The sequence below is a fragment of the Atractosteus spatula genome, chromosome 2, assembly GCF_055471065.1.
Source record: "Atractosteus spatula isolate fAtrSpa1 chromosome 2, fAtrSpa1.hap1, whole genome shotgun sequence".
NCBI lineage: Eukaryota > Metazoa > Chordata > Actinopteri > Semionotiformes > Lepisosteidae > Atractosteus > Atractosteus spatula.
The window spans coordinates 6,191,647-6,208,220 of NC_142707.1; the positions used below are offsets into that span (position 1 = coordinate 6,191,647).

General features: G+C 43.7%; 1 protein-coding gene across 4 annotated transcripts in view; it reads left to right on the top strand.

Moving 5' to 3' along the window:
* The window catches only part of fgfr1a (fibroblast growth factor receptor 1a), a 58,469-nt gene extending 42,423 nt beyond the window's left edge, over positions 1-16,046 (top strand). For 2 of the 4 annotated variants that reach the window (XM_088938287.1, XM_088938303.1), the window contains 12 exons: positions 675-865; positions 2,582-2,732; positions 7,144-7,334; positions 9,025-9,170; positions 9,539-9,660; positions 10,432-10,542; positions 12,314-12,504; positions 13,034-13,156; positions 13,763-13,833; positions 14,075-14,212; positions 14,396-14,501; positions 15,033-16,046. In XM_088938287.1, the coding sequence (XP_088794413.1) occupies positions 675-865; positions 2,582-2,732; positions 7,144-7,334; positions 9,025-9,170; positions 9,539-9,660; positions 10,432-10,542; positions 12,314-12,504; positions 13,034-13,156; positions 13,763-13,833; positions 14,075-14,212; positions 14,396-14,501; positions 15,033-15,209 (1,718 nt within the window). In that variant the 3' untranslated portion in view covers positions 15,210-16,046. Of the gene's footprint in view, positions 1-674; positions 866-2,581; positions 2,733-4,324; positions 4,470-7,143; positions 7,335-9,024; positions 9,171-9,538; positions 9,661-10,431; positions 10,543-12,313; positions 12,505-13,033; positions 13,157-13,762; positions 13,834-14,074; positions 14,213-14,395; positions 14,502-15,032 lie in introns of all 4 variants that reach the window. The other 2 variants (XM_088938295.1, XM_088938312.1) reach the window with 1 other exon arrangement.
* Positions 16,047-16,574: the final 528 nt, after the last annotated feature.

The following is a 16,574-nucleotide window of genomic DNA, read 5'->3' on the forward strand; positions in this document are numbered from 1 at the left end:
TGCCTGATTACGCCCTTTCTGTGTGCCCAGACTGAGACCAGGAGTGAAATGAACCAGGCTCAGCAAGACTACAGGCCATGATCTCATCCAGGCCTGAACAGAGGCCCAGCCCCCATTTTCATTCCCTCACCACCTCCTCATCCCTCCTTCACTCTCCTCGGCTCTTTCCTTCTTGACTTTTTTCCACTCACATCTTTTCCCGTTTTCTTCCTGACTCTCGCTTTTCTTTACCCTCGTCCTCTCCCTCGGGTTTTTGCATCTTCAAGAGGAATGCTAATCTACTGTAGTAGTGTTCTGCCTACAGCTGCGCAGGCTGTGTTTTTCATGTTCATGAACAGCTTCCCTAAATTATTTCCTACCACCAAATAAGAGAAGATCACTTTATTGGCCATATACAATTTCTTGTATTAGGATTTTTTTTTTCACACACCCCAACTTGCTCTCCATGAGACACACAGACACGGAGAGAAGCTTGGGGTCAGAGCGCAGGGTCAGCCATTTATACAGCACCCCTGGAGCAGTTTTCAGGTTTAAACTTTGCACTCAAATTTAGTGCGCACAAGTTTTTGTCACGGGGGGGAAAAATTTCACAACACAGGCCATTAAAAATCAAAGGGAACATTGGACCCTGAGCTTCCTCTCACAGTCTCCTTCTCTCTCCGTCTGGGGTCCAGAGCGCTCCCCCCACAGGCCCATCCTGCAGGCGGGGCTCCCAGCCAATCGCACGGTGGTGGTGGGCAGCGACGTGGAGTTCGTCTGCAAGGTGTTCAGCGATCCCCAGCCCCACATCCAGTGGCTGAAGCACATCGAGGTGAACGGCAGCCGCGTGGGGCTGGATGGCCTGCCCTACGTGAGAGTGCTCAAGGTAACAACCGGGCCAGGGCCCATGCCCAGCTGATTTTCTCTCATGCCCATGACCAAAACAACACGTACGCGCCTCGGGATTATAATTTGCCTAACGCAAACCTGCAAATGCAGCCCGGCATTTCCGGCAAGTGTGTTTGGAGTCTGTTACTTTCACAGAGTCAAGTTGTATTGTAGCAGCATGGGCTGTGATACTGTAGTGTTACCAATATTACAAGCCCCCTTGTATTTAATTTAAACACTCCAATCAAACCCAAGATTCCACAGCTGTAATACAGCAGGATCAATTGCTAAACCATCTAATTTTATTATGAACAAATTATTCCTTAAATACACTGTAAATTGTCTCTTCATTTATGTATGCATATGGCTACCTGCCATCCATTCAACAAGCTGATCTATAGCATTATAATTGTTAGGATTAAAAATGTCCCAGGTCAGCAGTTTGCGGACTACTCAATTTGGTATTTGACTAACCTTGTTTAATATTGATGTCCAAATTGCTTAATTTTCCATGGTTATACCAAACATAGGAATGAAAGTCCTTTCTTTGTAATACCTATAGATGTCTAATTCCTCCTAAATCCTGTTATATAAAATAGACCCTTGGAACTGCCAAGTTAAATCTGAAAGCATAGATTACATTCAGGTTGAGGCTAAAGAACCATTTCCCATCAGTCTGGAACCCTCAGATTATCAAGAGATTGTGGTGCCAATTTATCGTTAAACATGAATTCTTAATTATTCAAATTTAGTAAATTTGATATCTAAGAGTGTTTTGTTTAATACTGAATGATGCATTACAATTCAAAGAATGCAACAAAATCACATGTCATAGTATGAGGCGAAATACACAACACCATCAGGATTTAACGTTTGGTTTTTGGCAAATGTGGCCAAAACTGGAATGCCTACATTAAGCTGGTATTCTGAATTAAGATAGCGTTGCCTTTATTTGTGATGATAATATCAAATGCGGGTTTACCTTAGTTATTTTAATCCACCCTTATCGTTTATTCCAGCCTTTAAAGGAGAAGTTAGATCGTCTTCACTTTTGATATCTTTTGGGTCTTTTGACGTACTGATTTGCCAGTCCTGCTAAAACATGTCCAGAGGAGGCTGTTCTGAGCTGCTGGGGTTGACGTGTGCAGGCATAAAATACTATATCACCCTACCAGGGACACCTTAACATATAGATTTGGAATGACTAGATGGGAACAAAGTCATGCTGATGAGTGACTGCTCATCCACTTTGCAGAGTACCTCTGTACCTTTGGGTAGTAAGGTTCCCAAGGATGTGTGCCAATGTAGTCTGTCTGTGTATCTAGAAGCTGTATGTAAATGAGGCAGCCATATTGCCTAGGCAGTGCAAGTGCAAGAAAATGTCATTCCCTTCTGGTCCTTGCTTGTCTGTGATGTTCACAAATCAAAAGTGTTTCCTCAAAGATATACTTCCACAAGTTTGTCCTCTTCCTTTGGCACTTTTTTTACAATTAGGCGTCATTACCGCTTTGGCATGAAAAAATGTAGCAATCTTTAGGGGGAAGCAACAAGAAAATCACTAAGGAATATTAATGGTTAAAATAGCAGTAGGCGATAGCTAAAATAACACGACCAATCAAATCAAACTGCTCCTTTAAACAGGTCATATAGTGCTAGCAGCCTGTTTCATGTTTGTTTCTCTCCTTGGTTTTTTTTTTGTTATTGTTGTTTCCAGTCCTCGGGGGTCAATAGCTCGGACACTCAGGTGCTGACTCTCTACAATGTGACGGAGGAGGAGAGCGGAGAGTATATTTGTAAAGTGTCCAATTATATAGGAGAGGCCAGTCAGTCGGCCTGGCTGACAGTCATCAGACATGAGGCACAAGGTAACACCCCAGGAAGCATCTTGGCCCAGTCCTCCCCATATTGCAGGCTTAAATAGTCAGGCAGGCAGGCAGAGACAGCCCGGACAGCCAGGCTGAAACTCAATCCAGAAACAGCCTGTGTGTTTCTCTCCTCCCTCATTCCCTTCTGCCTTGGTGTTTCTTGCTGTACCATGGAAAATCCCCTGCAGAACAACAAACGCACATGTGGGTTTGAAGCCTTTAATTCCTGCTGTTTTTTTTCCTTCTCTTTCTAGAAGGGCTTTGTCCTTTTCTCCTTTGTACTTCATCTCTCTCGCTCACAAACCTGTTTTATTTTTCCGGTGAAAGCTTTTATTGATTTATGTTGCACAGGTCTCTTTCTTTTTCATTTGGGTTCAATTTTCTGATCCGGAATTCCACCAGAGGTCTCCAAGGCTAGAGTTTGCATTGAAGGGGACTTAAAACATCCATTGACATCTAATGAGCTTTACTGGTATTTGGAAAATGTTTAGCTAAACTTCCGCTCTTGTCCCATAGGCTCAGTACCCTTAAACATTAGCTGTCAGTGGCATCTCTCTCATAGAGAAGTGTCCATAGTCCCTTGTTGGTCTTGTCACTTCAGATTCTTGCAGTCTTTTCATCGTTTAGACTTTGTAGATGTTTTAATTATTCCTTTCTTTAGACAGATAAATAAATAGAGAACAAATTTTAACAGAGAATTTGGTGACCTGGGATTTGAACCCTCACTGTTGCAGTTTCAAGTCTGTAGCCCCAACATGTTAATCATTTGTGTAATCTACTATAGTTTTTCACCTTGAATGACCAGCTGCATACTATTGTCAGCATAATCTCTATACCTATACCATGTAGAGCAAACCTATGAATGTGTGTAGCCCCAGTGATGACTTTTTTTTTTGTTTAGGGACTCAGTATAATCTGTGTTCCGTTTGTCTTGTAGATTAGATTTCTTGGCAATGGATTTTATAAGCCCATCCAAATATATAAAGACAAAACACGGCATGACCAGAGTGCATGTGTAAGACATCAGTATGATAAACACACCAAATACCTGTGATCTTTGAAGTTGCCAAGACCTCATGCCTCTAAATCCATCTAACAGTGTTCCCAGTCCTGCCTTGAAAACCGCTTATGTTAAGACCATGATGGATGAGCATATTCTTTCAGAGGTGAAGCCAGTGGCGTCCCCCATGCCTTTAACTTGTCTTTCTTACTGCCTTCGCTCTGTCCTCAAACCCTGGTTTTCCGTGCGGGCCTGTGTACCTACCCAGCAGTTCTGCGGGTGGATTTTCCATGTAGCCCATCTTGTGCATGTCAAGATGGGACTGGGACCGGGGGCGAGTGGTCCCTTCAGTGGTGACGGGTGTCAGCGTAGGGCAAACTGTCCGTTCTCCTCCTCCTGATCCTCTGTCCCGCTCCTCTTCTGGCAGGGTGCGGAAGGGTGCTACTGGAGGTCCCATCTCCGGGGTGGGTGTGGGGGGGGGGGGGGGAATACTGCCCCCTCCCCCCAGCCCGGAAACCTCTGAACTTTCAGCGCCTGCTCTTGTGGTGTTTTTTTTTTTTTTGTCGGTCTGCTGCCATTGTTTTCTTTGTAGACGGCCGGCCTTAACACAACGGACAAGGAAATGGAAGTCCTCCAACTGAAAAATGTCTCTTTTGATGACGCTGGGGAGTATACCTGCTTGGCGGGCAATTCTATCGGGTACTCTCATCATACTGCATGGTTGACCGTTCTTAAAGGTATAAATGGTTCTTTTCCCTGTGCCCCCTTCTCCTCTACAGCTTTTCCCTCTTTCCTGGTCTCTTCCACTTTGCTTCCTTCTGCAGAGGAGTGGGCTGCCCATTGCTTTAAGACTGAGAAGATATGGGAGGTTGAGTTGATTAAAAGATATTACATCATTCTAAATTAACTGTTATTTTCAGTTCAACTTCATAGACATCCATTGACTTTAAGACAAGCTTCATTGCCTCTCAGCATTGCAAAGAGCAGCGGTTGTATGCTACAGCAAATCCACAGACAGCATACTGGGATACTAGGATGTACCTCTCACTGCTCTCTAACAAGCAGGTAGATTGTTGAACTCAGTTGCAATTCTCAGCATTGCAAGGCTGAGTGTAGAAAAAGGGGAAACATTTTTTAAGCATTAAGAGAACAGTGAATATAAGTCATTTTAGGAACCTGACCTCCTCTATGTTCAGTAGTGATGGGCAAGGAAGGCAGGCCAGATTAGCTGGCATTAACAGGCCTTCCCCTCTCCCTTTGCTTTCCTGCCATGCTGTTCCCAGCCCATCTGTCCTGGATGGGTCTCCGTGGATGGGAACCATGCAGAGAAAATGCTCTTTTTCCCTCTGGGTATGGTTTAATGAAAACACTGCAAAATCAAACACTCATCATGCAGTAGTCCTTGAATCTGGAGGATGCTAAGGCCTACCGGCAAGATTTTGCATCTTTTAGAGCAAGGTTTCCCAATTCCAGCCCTTGGGATCCCACACGCCTGCTGCTTTTCATTTCAGTCAAGATCTCGTGGACTTAATTGACTCTAACTGAAAGTATCGGCGGCTTAATTGGAACAATATCCAGGCTTTTAGCTGCCAGAAAGTTGGGAGATTTCAAGTCGATCCACTAAAATGTAATGTTAAAAGGAAACCTCTCAGCACATTTAAGAGTTTGATATAATTCAACAATTCAAATTAATCATATTAGTTCAGATAATCTTTCACTTTCCACTTGTTGATGTGGAGCAAAGCCCAGCAGGTGTGGGCATAGCAGGGAGCAGAATGGGGAATAACTGCCTAAGAACATGATCTCTGATGCATGGCACTAAAGTTTACTTTTATCGTTTTGTAGGAATTTACTTTCAGTTATGAGAACTGAAATCTCCAATGAAATTTGTTACAAACCTGGAAATGGATCTTTGTTTCCAGAAGGAGAACTGCATACCAGAGATGTTATCTTTTACAACTGATTGTTTGATATTTTATGTGCTGGTTTCATTAAAAATGAAAGATTTGTTCAAAGTGTTGATCTGGTTTTAAAAAGTTCATTTGGGTGGCTATTTTTGACGAACCCTGAAGAACCCATACAGTCTCTTTCTTTCCTGTTCTTTCTGTATGCTGGCATCTCTGCCCAGCTGATGCCACTTCACTGTTTTGAAGAGGCACTCAGTTACTCTTCAGGTTTGGTGCTGATAATTGGCAGTCAGGAAATGAACTCTAACTTCTTGGTGGGAAATACCATTTCCTCATTTCCTAAATTATCAGATGCTTGTCATTGAGCCTCCAGACACAAGAGGGTGCTATCTTGTGTTAATGGGTGTTATTGAGGGTCTCTTCTGGTTCTCTCTGCAAAGGAGGAAGGCTGAAATTGGACATTTTTGGTTAATTGCTACTCCTCATTTGGGAATGATGTCCAGTTATTTACATGTGAAAACCAAGACAACATGAAAAGTTCATGTTTAATGGCTTATTTGTTGGTTATGACACAATTTATGAGAGTTCTGCTTAAAGATCTCTTTACCATAATCAGTACTAACATTGCTGCAGAATCTGAGGGCATTTTCAGTACTCTGGGAGCTCTCTTGAAATGTAGCTAGAAAATGGTTTGACAGGAAATAACTGGATACAGTGTTCCATTTTTGGAGAGCTGGGAGATCATGGGAAGGAAGTGGAAGGGTGTGGTTTAGGAAGTGGGGTTACCACTCGTCAGTATTTGGAGTTTAGTCTTGTATAAACTGACACACAATTTGACACATGTGGTTTATTTTTAATCCACAATCCAGATCTAATGATCACTGATCACTAAGGTAAAAGGGCTTCTCTTTAACTAAAAAAAAATCGTGGACAGTCTAGAATAAGATATTAAGGTGAATGTCTGTGAGCTTATCAACTTTAAAAACTTTAAAATACTTAAAGAAAGTTGTGTAGGGAAATTATGTGTAGGATTAAGAAACTGTTTAATTGTGAATGAAATGACTTTTAGAAGTGCCTATTCCAAGTTAAAATAGTCTTATCTTTGTGTGTGTGTGTGCATGAGGTCTTTCTTTTGTCTGATTTGTCACGTCTTCCCTTCAATGCACCTAAGTTTGTGGATGAGTTAATTGTGTGCTTGTCTCTGTGAGAGGCTGACAGTGTGAATCTACAGTCCTGGCTCCTCATGTCAAATCATGTTTTAGAGTTAGTAGTTGAATTGATTTAACTTGGAAATATGGAAAAAAAGGATGCCTGTGTTTTCGTTCACTTATGTAATGATCCCAAGCATCTGAAATACTGTTTGCAAGGGCTTCTCCACTGCATTTGTCAGAATGGCCAGGCGTGTTGGCATGTGTGATTGAGAACTTGTAGTTCAGCCGAGTGCTCATGAGTGCGCTCCTCATGTGCCATTGCTGTGATCACTGACCCTTGCCCCTGTGCCCAGCCATGCCCCCCTCTCCGGTGCCCAGCCAGACCTACCTGGAGGTGCTCATCTACTGCGTGGGCTTCTTCCTCATCTGCATCATGGTGGTCATCGCCATCATCTTCAAGATGAAGAGCACAGCCAAGAAGAGCGACTTCAATAGCCAGCTGGCTGTGCACAAGCTGGCTAAGAGCATCCCACTGCGCAGACAGGTAACAGAAAGTAGATAGGGGGTTTGGCACAATTACGTCTCTCCCCTCATACCTTTCCTCTCTCCCCTCAGTGCCTCCCTGCCTTTTGCCACCTGGCTCTTCTCCAATTCACGGTATACTGCAACTCACCAAAATGATGTGCTACTACTACTCTCTTCTGCATTTTCTGCTTTCAAATTGGTTTCCCTTTCATAAGTGATGGGAATTTATTGCTGGTTTCCCTCAAAGCACAAACCAAAAGCAAGCAGGGATTGCCTAACTAGGTAGATCTAGTGTTCCTGGCATTTAGACCTATTGATATCTAAACTTAAATTTCCAATTAATCAGAAGTGAACACCTCAGAAAAAGGTGCAGTTTGTGCTTTATGTATAGGTGGTGAACAAAATAATGTACACGTCAATGAAAAGTTGCTTATATAGGGCTATCACATGCAGCCAATACAGTCTGTAGGCACTGTGGCGTCGAGTCGACCAGTGTCTAAAATTCCAAAGGAGAGATGCAGCACCATTCTTCATGAGGAAGTCAGTTAATTAATTCCTAGTTGATAGGGTGCAACATGCTGTCTCTGGCATTGTTTCAGAATGTTCTGTTAGTGCTCAGCCGGCACTTGAGGTGGTGACATGGTGGTGGTGACAAGGCCATGACATATGGATAACAGTGTCATGTTCTTCATACCTTTGGGTAACCCCATGTGTTCTGTGTGGGGACGTAGTCATCCTGAAGACACCCATCTCAGCAGGAAAGAAATGCTGCTACATCGGTTGAAAATGATCACTCAGTACCTTTTAGTAGCAATTAACATTGACTTTCCCTTGTAAGGGAGTAAGTGCACCTATTTAATACCTGGAAAATCAGCCCCACATCATTTCAGATCCACCAGACCCCTTCACTGTTGCAACCAAGCATTCAGGGCTGTTGAGTTCTTTAGGTTGGTTTGACTTGTCAAGAACATGGTATTGGATGATTTATCTGAAATATCACATTTCTACTATGCTCTTTGAACCACTGGATTCACAAATGTACATTGCCAAAAGTAATGAGCAGTTTGTGTACTGCAGCTTGACTATGGTATCCCGCTCTGTGGCATTCTCAACTGAAGATGAAAATGGATGTTTACACCTCAGATTGAAATTTGCTGTTGTCATTTTTACGCTTAAAATCAATGCACTGATGCCCTGATCCTGGCAGATGGACTTCCACACACTCTTGCCCTTAGCGGATAATGTCAGTCAGGCAGGGTATCCCTTTCTCTGTGCATTTTGTCAAGATCGCTAATGTATCCCAGTGTCCCAACAGTCGCTTATCACTCATTGATGTTCCCCATGCGTTTCATGGGTGTGACCCCAACAGTACACTAACCTGCACTTAACCCAGCCCATTGAGGTAAATTGGAGGTGCCACCAACCTTTAAACCCTCAGTAACCGAAAAGCAGTCTTCAAACCATGACTGAAAAATAATACAGAGTTATGCTCCCTTTTTGTTGTGGTGAAAGAGCCGTCTATAATCAAAAGGTACCTACTCATCCCTCAATTGGTCCTTTTCCTCTCCTTAGTAAGAAGAACAGAAGATGGCTGTTTCATCTATCAGATTTACTTAGTTCTGTCTTTCACTTCCAGTCCTTTTGTCACCCGTTCTCTCACTCTCGCTCGTCCCCCTCTGTCAGACAGTAACCGTGCTCTCTCTCTGCAGGTGTCAGTGGACTCCAGCTCCTCCTTCCACTCAGGGGTGATGTTGGTGCGCCCCTCTCGCTTGTCCTCGAGTGGGACGCCCATGCTGTCGGGGGTTTCGGAGTACGAACTGCCCCAGGACCCTCGCTGGGAGCTGTCTCGTGACAGGTACTCCCGACCAACCTGGGTTTGCACACCACAGCTGCACACTTAGAAGTGTCTTAGGAGTGACATACAAAGAGGCAGAGTGAATGGTGGCACGTGGACATATAGATATGGAGATTGATAAAACACTCAAATGTTCTGCAGTGCAAAGTGACCACATCAATACAAATAAGAATGGTTGGACGTGCTTCCAGTGCGAGGAATGTACAGGAATCCTCTTTTGTAATGTGAAATATGCTAGATGGTTGGATGCAGACTCCCATCCCATGCAAGCAAAAAGCATTAGGGTCTGTGAAAGAATGACTCTCTCATGCTACATCTCCAACTTCTGGTGATTTCCCTTCGTACTTTCTGACCTTTCTGTCCTGCAGGCTGGTCCTGGGCAAGCCCTTAGGCGAGGGCTGTTTTGGCCAGGTGGTGATGGGCGAGGCACTGGGCTTGGACAAGGAGAAGCCCAACAGAGTGACCAAAGTGGCTGTGAAGATGTTAAAGCGTGAGTGAGGGGCTGGGACTGGGGGGTGTGCCCTTCTCTTAAGTATATGAACTCAGACCTATGCTTTTGAGGATTGTGAATTACAGTGATTTCTATCCAGTTGGCTTGACATTTTCATCATCATTTCAATACATTGAAAATGGTCAATTGCAAAAGTAAAGCCATGGGGATTAAAATGCATTGCATTTTTTGAAAGGTTGTTGGCATTGGTCTTTACAGAGCTCATTGATTGTATTGGCATATGTAACTGCAGTATTTCATATGAGATATGTACTGCATATGAGAGGTTGATGGGGTAAAGTTTCCAATTTCTAGGGGAATAAGTATCCCAAACACTTTCTTCCAAGAAATTCTAAGTTTAGAATAGCCTTCTAGGAATGCATCTAATTTTGCATAGTATAGCCCCATCTTGCAAAAGGAAAACTACGATGTATCTGAATGCTTGAATCAGATCCCATCCCAGGCATTGACAAGGTCAACCCTATGGACCTTCAGAATGAACAGTAAAATGTGAGTTACCGGACACACGTCAAGGGGAAATGGATTTAAACCTGACAACAGAAGGCTTCTGGATGAGATCCTTGGATAAATTAGCTGCTAAAAACAAAATTGACTAGATATGCTGAAGTGGCCTCCTCTGATTAATGACCTTTCTTCTTCTGTTCTAACACTGAAAATTATAATTTCTGTAATAAAGGGCTTTTGTCTGCATTGTATTTTCGTTTAAGTCCCAGAAATGGTAGCTCATGTTGGCCATCTCTTTCCTTCCAGCCGATGCAACCGAGAAGGATCTGTCAGACCTGATCTCAGAGATGGAGATGATGAAGATAATTGGCAAGCACAAGAACATCATCAACCTGCTGGGAGCCTGCACACAAGATGGTGAGAGGGTGTGGAAGGGAAATAGAAATGGAGAAATAGACCAGTTTGCAGGAAGGTGCAATGATATGATCATTCTGGATCAGAAGTCCCAAACTCAGTTCCTGATCTTTTGCTTTTTATTCTAAAACAAGTTAAATATTTGTGCCAACTATTTAACTGGGATCTCAGGTGGAAAGACCATCAGCCCTCCTGGAATCGTGTTCCAGATTCCTGCTACAGAGGGATGAAACCATATCTAAGAGAGCGACTGTGAAATTGAGACGCATGAGCAGAAATGGGCTAGAGGTACAGGTAGGAGAGAAGATAGGAGGAGGAAATGGAAAGAGGGATGTGACAGAAACCAAAGAGTTGGGAAGGGAAATGAAGATAGAGAGGATAAAGCAGACGTTCAAGGAGGTAGCTGCGTTAGCAGGTGTAGGTTGCAAAGGAACAAGTAAAGATTTATTCCATGCTGAAAAGAAAAGATCGGCTGTGGAGCCTACCTGAAGGCTCCATAGCTAAAACATTCTTTTTCTGTACCTGTTCCTTTAAAGCAGAAGTAGAGCTTGAGTTGTAAATAGCTGACAAGCAGATTAGAAGCGGTGTGTGGAGAAGTTATTGTGGGGGTTAGGGGGGTTCCCCTGTGAAGGAACAGCAAGGCTTTTGGACAGCACCTCTAGATGTTATTTGCCAGTCTAAGTGCCACCAATAAAGCACTCTCATTCTATTCAATGTAATTTTTTAATTGGGAGTAATAGCTTGCTAGACATTTGAAAACGGGAACATCAGTTTTCAGCAAGCCCTCTCAGTTCCATACAAAGACACCAAGAAGAAGTGACAGGAGGCAGAAAAGGGGCACCATGAAAGATAAAGTGGTCTAGAACAGGAGTTGAAAACAAGCAAATGGAGCTTTAGAAAACAGTGAAATATTTTATCTGAATGGGTGTGCTAATATGGGTCTTGGAACTCGTAGTCTGAGATGGCTGCAGCTGTTAAAAAAGTTGCACTATCTTTCAAACATTCATTGACAGTCATTGGCAGTGCTGTATGTCTTGTAAAAACATTAGCTTCTGGCAGTGCCGCTCTCCCTTGGTTGTGTGTATTAGATCTGCTGAAAGACGTGAAAGCTGGGCTATTGCTTCAGCTGTTTCCTAATGGTTATGCACCTTACTGCCTGTTGAACTCATCGAGTTCCTCAGAAAGGGCCCTTTTGTTTTAAACATTTAATTTAAAGCACTGGTTTCTCTAGTCTGAACCTGCTGATCGCACTTCTGCCTGGTACAAGGCTTCAGTAATTGGATTTAACGATTGACTGCCTCAAAAGGTGAAATAAGAAATCGCCCTGGGGTACTGTTGGAGAGAGGGGGAGGTGTTTTTGTCCTCAGCGCAAAGTTAAAAAATTTCCTGGTAACTTTTATGTTAACTGTGTCACCTGCTTTTAGAATAACAAATTCCTATTCATTTATTACTGGTGCTGCAATTCCCACTAATCTAGCAGAGCCGAGGATTCACAAAAGCACCGTGTCCCTTTGAGACCGATTTTCATAAAGCTGGGCCCTTTTTCTCCTCTGTAAACCGTTCACCTCCATGCTGTCCGTGGATGATGTTATACAATCCTTTTACAGTCTTTAACTTAAGAGGCCGGTTTTCCTCTTGTAAAGAACTGTAGAATGATGAAAGTGCAGGACAATGCAGCCCTGAGAATTGAAATGGCAGTGGAAAACCAATGTAAAGCTATCTTTGCCACGTTGTAACATTGGTACTCTGCATCTCTTTCCGCCTTCATGTCCAGGTCCTCTGTACGTCATCGTGGAGTACGCCTCCAAGGGCAATCTGCGCGAGTACCTGCGGGCACGACGCCCCCCTGGCATGGAGTATTGCTATAACCCAGACCAGGTACCTGTGGAGCACATGTCCATCAAGGATCTGGTCTCATGTGCCTACCAGGTGGCCCGGGGCATGGAGTACCTTGCTTCCAAGAAGGTGAGACCTTTTAACCCTACCCACGCTCCTGCTTCTGTTACAACTGGTTTTCCCCTCTTGTATATCTTATCAGCAAATGATGATCCTAAAGTCATGGAGCGGCTGAACCTCTAATTTTGCCCTTAAGCTGTGTTGCATACCACACCTACTGTTCATGGTGGGTCAACACATTCAGTTCAACATCTAGTGTCCAGGTTCATCTTTATGTTTCAGGAGTTTAAAACATACAGGGTTTCATGCAAACAGGCCCTGGAGACCAGCACAGGGCATTCTTAAACGTGTGCTTCTTAAAGGGGTAAGGAGTGTCACAGAGTGGCTCCCTACTAAGATCATGACTCAGCTTAAACTTCCTAGAGTTAAGAGTGGCAGAGAACTTAGAAATATAGTAAATATTAATTAAGTGTTTGAGTCCTGTTAGAGTGACTTAACAGAAGTGTGAAGTGACCTTGCAGATCATGTAGATGTACTGTAGTACTCTGCAGGCATGCCCTGTGCGAGCAGTAGAACTGATCCAGGTGGTGTCTTCCAGTGTATTCACAGGGACCTGGCAGCCCGAAACGTCCTGGTCACAGAAGACAACGTAATGAAGATTGCGGACTTTGGCCTGGCACGAGATATCCACCACATTGACTACTACAAGAAGACCACTAATGTGAGTACTGCTAGACCATGCCAATTGCTCTGAAAGCTTCTGTTAAAGAAAGGAATCCTCCACATCATAACTCCTCGGCTCTGGATTTCAAGGGTAACTAGGTGGATGGAGTCATCTTGTGTTCTTTGCAAATGAGCTCTTTATTATATGATTGGCATCCTTTAACAACTTAATGGAAACACCTAAACCCTTTATTTTCCCAGGTTCTATGCTATTAAACATTTAAAAATTCTTATTAATTATGCTGGGTCATGTCCTTCAAGGGTAAGACTTCATTCTCCTGTTACCTCTTTGCTCAGTTGTCCTGTATAAGACATCTGCCAAACTCATCCCATTGTTGATAAAGGTCTAATCAAACAGTTATTTCGAGAAGCTTTAGTGTGACCCAAGCTAACCCGTGCTTTGGATGGGTGCGATTTCAAAGCAGGCTTTCTCCATCTTCACATCCTGGCAGACAGAATGCTTAACTGTTAGCTGGATAAGAGCCCAGCGGATGCAGAGGACAGGAGATGACAAACCCTGTTCGAATGTTAAACACTTTTTAAAATATAAAACAATAGATTTGGCTGCTTCACTGAGTAATGGACGAGCTCTCTTTCCCTGTAGGGTCGCTTGCCAGTGAAGTGGATGGCTCCAGAAGCCTTATTTGACAGGATATACACACACCAGAGTGACGTGTGAGTATGGTACCAATGGTCTGTTTCATTTCTCGTTCGCAATTTAGCAACTCCCCTCACCACCAACACCAAAGGGGGTTGTTCACCTCTCAGAGAAGTTGACTTGAGATTTGGGCTGGTTGTGGACAATGTAACTATGCAGCTGTGCATACAGGTTAATGATCTGGGTAATTAAAAGGAATCGTGTACCAGATTGCAGATGGTGTGGCTTAGTCCAATAGTGAGTGGGTCTATTTTGCAGGTGGTCCTTTGGCGTACTTCTCTGGGAGATCTTCACCTTGGGAGGCTCACCGTACCCTGGGGTTCCAGTGGAGGAGCTCTTTAAGCTGTTAAAGGAGGGGCACCGCATGGATAAACCATCCACCTGTACCCATGAATTGTAAGCTCCGGCTAGGCGACTGTTTATTACAATTATCTTCCCCTCTAAAAATTAGAAGGATAGTATTATGTAGCTGACAACATTTTCTGCATTATGATCATAATCAGACAGTGAAAGTATTCCTGCACATAGATCTGGTGTAAAAATGGATAAGAGCCCTGCCTGTCAATGCTATGTGCACAGGTACATGATGATGAGGGACTGCTGGCATGCTGTGCCCTCCCAGAGGCCCACCTTCAAACAGCTGGTTGAGGACCTGGATCGCACCCTAGCCATGACTTCCAACCAGGTGAGTGAAGACCTTGCCCCAGCCACCAACCATGTGCCAGAACCCAGCTCCCCATGCACAGAAGGCTGGTGCACAATAATGAGATGTTGGATAACAATGAGCAAACTAGTCAGAAATTGTTCATTTAGCAATAATAAGGAAGATTAGCTGAAAGGTCTCCACTGGATTGTAATTAAATTCTGAAAGTGACAACACACAACGCATAGTACCATACTGTACAAGCCTGTAACAAAACAATCTACACTAGGGGCTGTCAACTCCTGGTTCTGCAGGGCCTATAGCTTATGTCTTACCTGTCCAATTCCACTGATTTAAATTAATGGATCCCTTTAACAGATTTCCCCAGTTTTGGTTGTGGGGTTGGCTTGCTATGTTGCACAATTGAATACCACCGGCCCGTGTTTTTACAGGAACCCGTTGCAAACCAATCTCATGTTTTAGCACAGTGCTATAATTTGTGCAATGTAAAGACATGTGGGATGTAAAGATGGAGATGCACTGTCTCACCTGTCTGCCCCTCCTCTCTGACAGGAGTACCTGGATCTCTCGGTGCCTCTGGACCAGTACTCCCCCAGCTACCCAGACACCCGCAGCTCCACCTGCTCCTCCGGTGAGGATTCAGTCTTCTCCCACGAGGGTGGGGCTGAGGAGCCCTGCCTGCCCAAATTCCCCCCCCACCCCAATGGAGTGGCCTTCAAGAAACGCTGACCTTCCTACAATCTCCCTCTCCTTCCCATCTCCTGTCCGGCTGTGCTGTCTGACAGACTGAGAGACAAAAAGAGCTCAGCTTTTATCTTGCCCTGTTCTGGGCTTCCTCTTGTAGGTACTGAAGTGGGAGGGACATGATTTTTGGATTTTAACGTTTTACATGTTTGAACACAGAGGTACAGGATCGTGAACTGTTTCTAAATCTGCAGTTGGGGTCGGCGCGTCTCTGGGGCTTGGTGCGGACTGTTCAGAGCTGAAGGACTGCCCTGGTGGATTTGAAAGGCTCATTCACACCACTGTCCCTCAGCTGTGCGCTTTCTTTTTCTGGGAGATTTGAGGGAGAAGGGGGAGCACCTTTTGGACTGAAAATAAAATGCAAGATACTTGCGGATCTCAGCAAGGTGCGGAGAAAAGATTGATTTTTTTTCCAATGCTGTGTTTTTCTAATAAAGAGATAAGTTTGGCTTTGCAAACCAAATCTGTAATGTAATCTATCTGCAAGGAAATGGCCAAACTTTTTTTTTGCTTTTGCAGATGATCAGTGCATTCCAGAGACATGCCATTTTGTAAATATAGTTAGAAATGTATAAATATGAATATATATTTACACTGTACTCTGTTTATTATTCATTTTGTACAAGGTTGGTAATGCTTTTAACCTGTTTTGGAATATTGTCTGGGTGGGAGAGGGGAGCTGGGAGGAATGGTGACTGAGTTGTCATGTGATGAAACTGCTAATCTTATATTGATGAATTATAATGATGAACTGGCCAGTTGTTTGGGGCTCTGCTTTTGCCCTGCACGAACCACAGCTCAAATACAAATGTCTTAAATTTCTTTTTGCCTCTCTTTGTTTGCTGACTGGTAACCAAAGGACATTTTGTACTGTTGTTTGCATTAGGTTTCCTGGGGTCATGTCTTCTCACATAGTGCACAGAACAGTCCACTGGAGACTAAATGGAGGTAGTTTTCAGCCCATTGTATTGTGGCTGGCTGGGATCTGGGCAAGTGGTTATTCTCTGGTTAAGGTGAAAAGATTTCTCAGCTGGTAGAATTGAAGTTTTGAAGCTCAGTACTGCTGTGGACTTTGAGGGAATTCCCCCCCCACACACACACACACATATACAAGGTACAAGGAGGAACAGCAGGAAAACCCATGATCTAAAAAATAGGTGTTTTATTCTGCTCTTCTTTTGTCACGATAAAATATTTAAAGGCAGGTTGGGTGGCTGGAAGGGTCAGCTGAAATGGGAATAGTAATGGGACCATTGATATGGGACTGTGTGTCGTTCCTTTAAACCAGTGATGCGCATTCCTGGGCCTGGAGAGCAATTGTGTCTTCTGCAGGTTTTCACTCCTGCTTAA